This window comes from Heterocephalus glaber, unplaced genomic scaffold (genome assembly GCF_053883595.1).
Source record: "Heterocephalus glaber isolate CG9 unplaced genomic scaffold, H.glaber_assembly_v1.0 deba00000470, whole genome shotgun sequence".
In the NCBI taxonomy this organism is placed as follows: Eukaryota; Metazoa; Chordata; class Mammalia; order Rodentia; family Bathyergidae; genus Heterocephalus; species Heterocephalus glaber.
Window position 1 is genome coordinate 28,384,753 of NW_028258145.1, and position 10,634 is coordinate 28,395,386.

General features: G+C 49.9%; 2 protein-coding genes and 1 pseudogene across 12 annotated transcripts; 2 read left to right on the forward strand and 1 right to left on the reverse strand.

Annotated features, from left to right (window-relative positions):
• Nucleotides 1-214: 214 nt before the first annotated feature.
• Wdr54 (WD repeat domain 54) lies at nt 215-3,691 on the reverse strand. Of its 3 annotated transcripts, none has more exons than XM_013072214.3 (10): nt 3,564-3,691; nt 2,969-3,191; nt 2,746-2,808; nt 2,079-2,145; nt 1,932-1,985; nt 1,510-1,598; nt 1,001-1,101; nt 738-900; nt 479-553; nt 215-402 (listed from the first exon to the last, which is right to left on the reverse strand). In XM_013072214.3, the coding sequence occupies exons 1-10, from the start codon at nt 3,605-3,607 to the stop codon at nt 271-273; spliced, it is 1,011 nt and encodes a 336-aa protein (XP_012927668.1). In that variant the 5' UTR covers nt 3,608-3,691; the 3' UTR covers nt 215-270. The 3 variants fall into 3 exon arrangements, with proteins under 3 accessions (XP_012927668.1, XP_004844739.1, XP_004844738.1); XM_004844682.3 differs by having other exon boundaries at nt 1,510-1,637; XM_004844681.3 differs by lacking the exon at nt 1,932-1,985 and having other exon boundaries at nt 1,510-1,637.
• Nucleotides 2,142-9,553, forward strand: CUNH2orf81 (chromosome unknown C2orf81 homolog). Of its 9 annotated transcripts, none has more exons than XM_087202187.1 (6): nt 2,142-2,468; nt 2,552-2,652; nt 4,171-6,237; nt 7,464-7,694; nt 7,779-8,015; nt 8,140-9,553. In XM_087202187.1, the coding sequence occupies exons 4-6, from the start codon at nt 7,659-7,661 to the stop codon at nt 9,478-9,480; spliced, it is 1,614 nt and encodes a 537-aa protein (XP_087058313.1). In that variant the 5' UTR covers nt 2,142-2,468; nt 2,552-2,652; nt 4,171-6,237; nt 7,464-7,658; the 3' UTR covers nt 9,481-9,553. The 9 variants fall into 9 exon arrangements, with proteins under 9 accessions (XP_087058313.1, XP_021113931.2, XP_087058310.1 ...); XM_021258272.2 differs by having other exon boundaries at nt 4,171-4,275; XM_087202184.1 differs by having other exon boundaries at nt 2,142-2,464; nt 4,171-4,275.
• LOC147829820 (U4 spliceosomal RNA) lies at nt 6,905-6,978 on the forward strand (annotated as a pseudogene).
• Nucleotides 9,554-10,634: the final 1,081 nt, after the last annotated feature.

Genomic DNA, 10,634 nt, shown 5'->3' on the forward strand with positions numbered 1-10,634 from the left:
GAATTACCCAGGATGGCTTCAAACTTGCAGTCATCCTGCCTCAGCTTTGGATAGCTGGGATTGCAGATGTGAGCCACTGTGTCTGGCTCTCATCTGGTTGAGGAATACAGGTTGTTTCTCTCTATGTGGCCTGGACCTGCCACACCCTCTTCCCAGGAACTTACTTCGCCACCTTTGTGAAGTATGACTATGATACTGAGTAATCAGACAAGGACTGGGTGGAGGAGATACTTTATAAATACCACAGGGAGGAGAACAGCGGCTCTTCACTCACACACTGCCAAATCTCAGGATCTCAGTGAGGTCATACCCTGTCACAGCAAAGGAGCTGCCTGAGGGATCACAGAACTGAGCACCACACACCTGGGTGTCAGATACACACTCACTATGACAATGTTCCACCTGGTAGAGAAGAGGGCTGGTCAGGGCCTGTTGCCCCACACTTGGGCCCCTGTTCCACCCCTCCCACAATTCGCACCTCAATGCAGCCATTCTGTGGGCTTCTGCTCAGCTTCCAGATGTGTACAAAAGTGTCTTCAGCTGCAGAGAGGAGCTATAAAAAACAAAAAAACAAAACCATGAACAAGGAGTGAGTCAGAATACCCTGATGGGACAGGTGTGGGCTGGAATGCCCAGTCCTAGTGCCTTGGGAAAGAGACTACGCCAAGTAGCCTGTGGCATTTCTCTCAACATCCCAGCACTAGGAAACAGGGTAAGCAGGGATGCATGAGACTGACCTTGCCCACCTCAGGAGCTAGGTTCAATGCACAGATGGCCCTGGCATGGGCATTGATCTGGATGTTCAAAGTTCCTGTAGTGGCCTCATATAGATGCACCTGTCCATTCCCATAGCCTGCTGCTACAATCCCCTGCCACAGCTGCACAGAGGAGCATGGGACCCTGCAAAGGTGACATTCAACTTTGATTTTTCTAGATCCAAGTCTACATTCCACCTTGAAGCTACCTCAGGAAGGCCACAGTCCCCTTTTGCCTCACCTACCCAAATCCTGGAATACGGGTCAGTAATGTGAATTCCGGTCCTGACCTCCAGACACACAGTGAGCCAGAGTCATCTGCTGTCACCATGTCAGCCACACCATCCTGAGGGGAAAGATGGGATCAGTTCTTCCCTTTCTCCCCTGCTGTGATCCTGAGCACAGGGTATGAGATAAAGGGAGGTCATATTTGTATCTGTGCCTCTCTGGGGTAAGGGCAAGATGTGAGGCCCTCATTGGCTGGATCCATCAGTAGCCCTCCCCAGGGTTCCCTCAAGAAGCATGGACCGCTTTCCTTGCACTTCCTTACAGAGTCTGACAACCAACCATGCTCTCCTCTCCCATCCTGTATTAAAAGGGGGTACATAATATCCTTATTGGATTGATGAAACTGAGGCCACAGTGCCAGGACTTTCTGGAGGTCTTGCAGTGACCCAGTCACAATCAAGACTAGACTCTGGGCCTCCTGACTTGCCAAAATGAATCCTTCCCTGTGCCAGGGACGTCCACTTACCTGTCCTTGGGCAGGCTCAGTGGCAATATCTGTGATTGGTGTCTGGTGTCCTGCCAGCTCCTCACTCAGCACAATGTTGGGACCCTTGGCTGGGATGTCAAACACCAGCACTCGGCCTGACCACGTTCCTGTAGCCAGAACCAGTGCCCTGATCTTCTGGGTCTCAGCCACCAATCTTAGCACTCCCTCCATCCCAGAAACTTTAATAACAAACCCATGCCCCAATCCTTCATTCACTACCTTCATCCTATCCCATCCTGCCTCTCTGACCCTTCTGTATCTTTTCGGAGTCTCAGATATCGATTTGCTCCCACTCTTGCCTCAAACCCTGCACAATTTCCTCTGGTCCTCAGTATCCTCCTGGCTAAAGCCCACATCCCCACACACCGTACCCCTTAATGCCCTGTCCTTGGCCCCCTCACCCACACAGATGAAGTGGCCACTGGCAGCAATTCCTCGGGCAAACACAGCCTGTACTGAGTATGAAAAGGGAAAACTATCAGATATAGCACTTCTCCCAACCCTAGGTAACACTCCCTACCCTTATGCCCATTTGGTCCTGCCAGTACCTGAAGGGGCATCTCCAGAGTCTAGTGCATGCCAATAGACCATGATGGAGCCATCAGACTCATACATCTGGAAGACAGAAGCAAGGATGGGGCATGATCCAGCTGACTTTTGTTGAGCTCTGTGCTGAGTACTTTACATATCCATGTTAGCCTTAACCCATTTAATACTCAAAACCACACTTGGAGGTAGGCACCATTCCCCCTGCCCAAGTACTGGGAATTGAACCTAGAGCTTTGTGTATGCTAGGCAAATGCTCTACCACTAAGCCACTTTCCCAATTCTTTTTATTTTGAGACAAGGTCTTGCTAGGTTGCCCAGACTGACCTGGAATTGCCTCAGCTTCCCAAGTAATTGGGATTCCAGATGAATGCCACCATGCCCAGCTGTAGGTACTGTTTTTATTCTGTTTTTCAGATGAGGACTCCAGGCCTCTGCCCAAGGTCATACAGCTATTTTTTTTCTTTTTTTAAAGGTCATACAGCTATTAAAGGGGCAGATGTTGGAGATGGCACTTGGGGACTGGAGAAGATGGAAGAAGATGAAAAATGGAGAGTGGGCTATTCATGTGAAAAGGTTGGAAGTATTAAAAGCCAAATAGGGAAAGGTCTGGGGGCCTTGCAGTGGAGTTGGGAAGATTAGTGGGGGATGTCAGCAGGTTCTTCTTACCTGTATCCCTCGATGCGAAGTGAGTACCAGCAGTACTCGGAAGGGGAGGACGCACCAGTGGACCTGAAAGGAGGTGGTTCAGAGGAGGGAGGAAAATTAAGAGTAAAGCTATGAGGCGTAAGAAAAGTAGAAATTCTGAGGGTCAGGGAGTGCCTATTCCTTGATATTTGAAGGGCGGGGGAGGGCTGAGTTCAGTAACACTGCTCCCAACACCATGCCTCACCTGAGTGATATGTGGGGCGCTCACTCCAGCTCCCTCTTTAACGTGGAGTTGGCGCTGGGCTAAGGGCACACCGTCAGGGGCAGCACTGAGAACCTGGGCGCTTGGTCCATGAACTACCCCAAAAAGGGTGAGGTTGCGGGCAGGCAGCTGTAGCACACTGAGATTGTTGCACAGAGCGGCGGCAGAGCCTTGAAGGGGGATGGAACGCTCCCGGCGGAACATCCTGTGGGAGGGACACCCGAATCACCGCGCGGGAAAAAGATCACAGTGGAGACTGGGGAGGGCGGACAATTATGAGGCAGAGGGAGACCTCTGAGACTAGGTAATGACATGAGGTGTCCGGAGAATAGTGATAAGGGAGGGTCGTCGGGTGGCGGGAGGGTCTCCTGGAGCATAGAAGGGGAGTCCCCGGGGTGAGTCACTGGGAGATGGGGAAATCCCAGAGGAGGAATGGTGATGGCACAGGACCCGGTGGCTCCAGGTGCTCGAGCCCAAAAGGCAGGACGAGGCTCCCAGGCACTTCCCCCTTCAGCTCGGCTCCCTGAAGCACTGTGCCTGAGTCTAAATTCACACCCTCTGCCCCAGATCCCCTTGCCTGATTCCAGGATCCTTCGGCCCCTCCGAATCCGCCGCCACCATAGAGACGACGCACACACGCACGCCGCTGGGCGGGGCGAGCGGCCGGAGCTTACTGCGTGCTGCCCGGTTGCTGGGGTAACTGTGGGGGGGCAGGTTGCCGAGACGACCGTTAGGCGGCCTCAGGCAACTACCTCTACGCTGGGTGTGCGCCCAGGAGACAGTTGAGACACTCGCGTCGGAGCTATAGCGGCAGCAATGGCGCAGGAAAGCTCGGCGGGCTTGAGCTCAACTAGGGGTGCACCAGACCTGGGGTCGGCCGGTAAGGTCGGTGTCGCGAACAGTGGGCCAGTTCTATGGCGCCCGGGTGTTCAGGATGACTTAAAGAAGCCAAGTCGGTGCTTGGGCAGGAAGCCTACATCTTCACGGTGCCCACTCACGCTTTGTCACACTCGGGCCCTGAGGGAAAAAAATCAGTTGAGGTTGTAGAGCCCCAGAACAGGGGAATTTCGAAACAGCTAGTACATGCGATAAGTTTCTTACAAGTGGTACCCATTTCAGCGGATAAACCAGAATTGGTCGAGTATTTAGGGAGAGGTGTTGATCCATAAATCATCTTTTTGCAGAATTTCTCTGGAGGAAGAAAATGGATTAAACAACAACGCCGAAGCTACACCTGAAAGTCCAATTGTTTAAAAGCCAAGATATTTTAAAATAAAGAACACAGGCGGGTAGGTGGCACAGGCCTGTAATCCCAGCACTCGGAAGGCAGAAGCAGGGGGATCACTGTGAGTTCGAAGCCAGCCTGGGCTACATAGTGCGTTCAAGGCCAACCTGAGCTACATAGTGAGACCCTGTCTCAAAAAAAGAAGAAGAAGGAGGAGGAGGAGGAGGAGGAGGAGGAGGAAGAAGAAGAAGAGAAAGAAGAGAAGAAGAGGAAGAGGAAGAGGAAGAGGAAGAGGAGGAGGAGGAAGAAAAGAAGAGAAAGAAAACAAATTTGAAGGGCCTTTGTGCAAAAAGATTATCCCCTTTGGTCAGGCCACATCTAGACATGGTCACCATCAGGGATGTCAGATGAGAGGCTGGGAGGAGTCGTCTATTCCCACCTTATCTGTCCTTCTCCAGCCAAGCCAGGCCAGAGCTGTGGGCCCCATCCCGGGCTTGGTACAGGGCTGACTGCTCTTGGTGGTGGAAAGGGGGAAATAAAGCATAAGGAATTTTGAGTTCAGTGCAAGGGTTAAAAAACACCAGATTTGAGGAGAGAATGAATTTTAGGGAATGTTACATATGAGGCAATAAAGTTGGGGAGCAGTACATAAAGATTTGGGAATATTGCCTTTGGAGACAAATTTTGGAAGGAACCAGGTTCAGGGAGACTGTTGTGGGGAGGTAAGTAAGCTTTCAACTGTTAGTAAATTACCATGACCCTAAAGTGAGTTTGGGGCCTAGACTTTTTATAGTGGATTTTTCTTTATTATTATTATTATTTTGGTTTTGTCAAGACAGAGTCTCAATATGTATATAGTTCAGGTTGACCTTGAACTCACTATGTAACTAACATAAGCTGGCCTGGAACTTGCAGCAGTCCTCCTGCCTCAGCCTCCCAGTGCTGGGATTACAGGTGTTTGCCACCACACCAGCTTTTCTTGATTTTTTTTCTTGATTTTTAAAAGGATACAAATTCATTGTTGTGAACTTATAAAATGGAGAAAAGAATAGGAAAGAAATATACCTTCTGTAATCATTTTGATGTTTTCTAATATATATTGGTCTATATAATTCATATTATAATTAATGTGCAATTTTGTATCTTGTTCGTTTCACTTAACATTCAAATCATGAGCATTTTCATATGCTATTGGAAATTCTTCCTAAAGGCTACTTTAATCATTACATAATATTCATTATACAGATACAGCATAATTAACCATCTACTGTTTCTTTGACAAGGATTCAATATTCTGCTATTATAAATAACACCACAGCTAATATATTGGAATATATATTTTTCAATTTTTATATTTTATTAGCACATGTTTGCAGTATACAATGATTACATTACATTTGTGATGGGGAGTGGGTACATGTACATAACACGTGGTTTTTTCTTTTGGGTACCGGGGATCGAACTCAGGACCTTGCCTTGGGAGGCAGGGCCAGAACCACTGAGCTAAATCCCCGGCCCTACATAACACATCTTAATTCTTTTTCATCCATTTCCTCACCCCTCCCCTCACACTCCCTCCATCTCTTGGTGCCCTACCCACTTGCAAAAGTTCTATCTCCCTATTTCTTATTATCTTTAATTTGCTCTTTATTTATATTTTGGCTTCCTCATATGTGAGGAACCATGTGATATTTAAGCTTCTGTGTCTGATTTATTTCACTTAACATTATGGTCTTAGGGTGTATACATTTTCCTACAAATGACTCAAACTTGTACTTCTTTATGGCAGAGTAGTATTCCATTATATACAAATGCCATATTTTCTTTATCCATTTGTTGATGGACATATAGGCCACTTCCAAGATTTAGCTATCATGAACTGTACTGTTATAAATATGGGTATGCATGTATCTCTGTAATATGATGTCTTAACTCTTTTGGTTAAAAGTGTCTTCTAGGGCTGGGGATTTAGCTCAGTGTTTTCGCTGCCTGCTGTGCAAGCTCAAGGACCTGAGTTCGATCCCGGGTACCAAAAAAAAAAAAGAGTGTCTTCTAGATACCTAGAAGGGAAATAGCTGGGTCAAATGAAATTTCTATTTTTAGCTTTTTGAGGAATCTCAATATTGGAATATTGACTATATACCTCACCAAAACATAAGTATTCTTATTTTGAAAATAATTTCTACTTTGATGACCTAAAAATCAGAATATAAATTAAGTTTGTATATTTTGATATTTTTAAAAGGTTGGATATCTTTTCAAATATTTATTAGTCATCTATATTTTCTCTTTTGTGAAATATTATGCTCTTTGCTTATCTTTGGGGGTCTTACATTATTTTATTTTATGAGGTTTAGTGTTGTTTTACTACTTTGAGATAAGGTCTCACTATGTAGACCAGGTTCACCTTGAACTCACTATGTAGCTCAGACTGGGACTCTCTCAACTGATCCTCCTGTCTCAGCCTCCTAGTGGATTTTGGGTGTGCACCTCCATGCCCAGCTCTTTTGAACTTTTAATATATTTGCAAATATTTATCCTTTTTATGTTTGTTGAAAATGTTTTTGTTTCGCAGGCAGGATAAAGTCAGACTACAGATTTAGGCACATTTGCATGTGAATTTGGACTATACTACTTCCTAGTTGTGTGATCCTGGGCAAACTACATAAAATGGGGATTTAAAATACATGGGTAGCTTTGTGCAGTGGCAGTATCGTAGCCAATGAGGTTTATCCGAGGAGTGATTATTGCTAATTGAAAATACATAGGTAAACCAGGGATTTAGCTCAGTGGTTCTGCTGCCTGCCTTGCGTGCACAAGGTCCTGAGTTCTACCCCCGGTACCAAAAAAAAAGAGTAAAATACATAGGTAATAAATGTAAAAGAGATAAAATAGCACCAATACTTACAGTGTGCTTATTGATTCTTTATTCTCAAGTTCTTTGAACTCAAGAACTTTGGAGACTTTGCACTGTTGTAAATAGCAAGGGGCCATGGAGTTAGAGATTCATACCCTAAGTTCTGTCAAGCTTCAGTTTCTTTGTAGAGCAGACTCAGAGGGCTGTTAGGAAAATTGAAGTACTTACATCAAATACTTAAAAAGCATCAGTCATATTATAGCCTCTTAGTAATTGTGTCCCTGGCCGTTTTCCTTCCTAGTAAACAACTTGAGAAAGCTTCCTTCTAGCTTCTAGATGCTCTTCGGGTCCGCTCCTCGGTTTCCTGCCCTGAGAGCCCTGTTTCATTTCCATAGAGGCAGGAGAGGCAGGCTCGAGACCGCGGCACGACCCGATCCAAGGTGGAAAAGGCGCGTCCGCCCACCGTGCCGGTGCCGCACGTGGATATCGTTCCTGGGCGGCTCAGTGAGGCGGAGTGGATCGCGCTTCTGGCACTGGAGGAGGGCGAGGACGTGGTGGGAGACATCTTGGCCGACCTATTAGCTCGAGTCATGGACTCTGCCTTCCAAGTCTACCTGACCCAGCAGGTGGGCCTGGACCTGGGTTTTCCAGACCCTTGTGCTCCCTCTGGCTCCTCCTCTCCAGGCTGAGACCCTCCCTCACTTCCGCAGTGCATTCCATTCACTGTCAGCCAGGCCAAGGAGGCCATGCTGCAGATCGTTGAGTGGCGCTTCTTGGCCCGGGATGAGGGAGACGCTGCAGTGGCCGAGGACCCCACGTGGGGCGAGGACAAGGAGCCGCTGGCGTGCGTGACCGACACCTGGGCTCAGGGCTCGGTGCCCGTGGTGCACGCGCCGGCCTGCGAGAGTCTGGAGGACTTTGAAGACGAAGACGAAGACAAAGACGAAGTAAGTCCAGCCTTCAGCCTCCTTCTGACCTGAACCTCGCCCTGTCTTCAACTGAGGTCTCGGGGACTCCTCCACCTGACTTCTCTCCCTTTCCATCTCTCATTCCCCTGTACATTTCCCCCAGGACCCTGGGAGCCGGGGCAGGATCCTTTTAGGAAGATCGTGGTTGGCTAGAGGCTCCCAGGAGCGTTTTCCGGAGCTGAGAGTCACCCCCGGCCCTCCGGCCACACCCGAGCTGTTTCAGAAGGCAGGGGCTGGAGGAGCTTTGCAGGAACCTGACGGCCAGGCTAGAAGCCTCTTCTTGGCCGGGTCCTTGAATGAGAATTTGCAACGTTCGGGGGAGGCGGAGGGGATCCAGAGTCCCCACCCTTCCCTGGAGCTGTCCCAGGTAGCCAGCCCTCTGGCTTCTGCCGTGAGGGGACAGCCCCTGGGCTCCTGCTTGTCACCCAAGGACCTCTACCCCCAGCCAGACGCAGCTGGGGACCGGCTGCTGAACGTGACAGAGGGGATGTCTTGCATGGCCTCGGGCGTGTCCTGCCTCTCTCGGGGCGGCCCCCCCTCGCTCAGCCCCTCTGCGTCCCTGCAGTCGTACCAGCCCGGACGCTTGGGTGAGCCTCACTACCGGGCAGGCTGCAAGGCTACAACGGCGCACCTGGACCCTGAGCAGCTTCCCCGACACTGGGTGCGCCCCCTGGCAGAGACTGTGATCCCAGACTCTGACGCTTGCCCCTTGGAAACCTACCTCCTAGACTCTGACGCTCGCCCCTTGGAAACCTACCTCGGGCGCCGGAGGCACTGCAAGACCAAGACCAGAGCCAGACCACAAGGCCCTGTGTCGGGCGACCGTGTCTCCCCAGCAGCTTTCTTCCCTTTCCAGCCTAAGGGTCCCTGTGCTTTGGGCCCAGACGCCGCTTTAAATTTAGCCCCACTCTTGCCATCCTCCAGGGCAAAGGTGCCATTCCCCAGCCATGGGGCCCACTTCCTCCCCAAGCACCCAGTGCTAGCTGAAGTTCCTCGAAGCCCTAGTCCTAAATCGTGGCCCAATACCAAGTGGCCCCGTGGCTGGGAGGGCAGGGCGGAGCTGCTGGGCAAACTGTGGGCTGGCCGGACCCGGGTGCCTCCACAGGGCTTGGAGCCTGCTGACAAGGAAGACCAGGATTTTGGATGGCCCCAAATAGCACCCCGGATCCTCGAGGCTTCATCCCAGGTGCTCTGGAAGCCCGTGGTGCGCCCAGAAGTCGTGAGGGTGGCTCCTGGTGTGAGCATGTGGAACCGGAGCACCCAAGTACTTCTCAGCTCTGCTGTGCCCCAGGAGGCCAAAGAAGGAGGTACCTTTTCTTCAATTGACCAGCATGCCATCCAGACAGGTGTGCCCAAGCCCCAGGTGACTGGGGGAGAGCTAATAAAGGCTACCCCCAAAGTATGGCTGCTCCCCTCCAAGCCCATGCCCCAATCTAATTCCTGAGCTTTGGAATCCTGGAGGTGGGAACTGAACCTTCCCCCTGCCTATGGAAAATAAATGCTGAGTCCCTTAGGAATTGAAGTTTCTTGTCAGTTTCTTCCAAGGGTGTCCATTCTCTCACTGAACCCCAAGCAAAGCAGTTGTCCAGGGCTGGAAGAAGGTTGAGTAATGGCTGCAGCAGACAACCCAAAGGCTTAGGGGACCCTGCTTTAGGGCCAAGGCTATTTCCCAGGAGGGGCATTATAGATACCCCCACCCCTGAAAAGGAGCAGAGAGAGGGCTGCATTGAGATCTGGCTCAGTACGGAGAGCTTTCTCTCTTTAGATAGAGGAGGGACGGGATGGATCTTTATTTTTCTTTTCTTTTTGGGGGTGGGGGGTACCAGGGATTGAATTCAGGACCTTGTGCTTGTGCACCAGGTGAGGTGCCATTGAGCTAAATCCCTAGCCCTGGATCTTCTTAAGTACAGAATGATTCCTGAGAAACTTGACTTGCTTCCCTGGTTCCTGGAGTTTAAATCAGTTCACATCATCCAGGTTTTACTTCTGGAGACAAGTTTGGCCTATGCAGGGCTCAAAAAAGCTCTGACCCTCTTGATCACTGGCTTTTGTGGCAAGAACTAGGGTGAGGTAATCATATGCCCAGGGTATAAAATTTGGGGAACTCACTCTCAGGTTCAAACTGTGGGCTTAAACAAATGCAAGAGTGAGTGCCTTCTTAAAGTTTGTCTTAGGCTCCACACCTGCCTCTTTGGTAGTCCCCACTCTGCATCACCTTGCCCCTCCTTTCACCCACTTGAACATCCCAGTGGCAGGCTGGCAGGCTGGCAGTCTGTGCTGTGTTGTGGGCTCCATTCAGCACCCTGGTCTGTGGTCCTGGCTCTCCTCCTTATTCTGGTTCACTTGCTTGAACAACATGGGCAGCTCTAGTGGAATCTCATCCTTGAGACCTCTACTGCAGCTACAGATGTAATCTGGGAAGACAGCATAAGCATTGGGCCCAACAGTGTTCCTCCCACCTGTCGCTGCTGGGGGCCTCTGCCCCCAACAGGGAGGGAAGACAGGAGGTCAGCATCCACTGTCAGCACCTTTGTCCTTTCTCTTCTATTGTGCTCTAGTCACCACCCAGATCAGCCTACTCTGAAGCTGTTCTCCCTC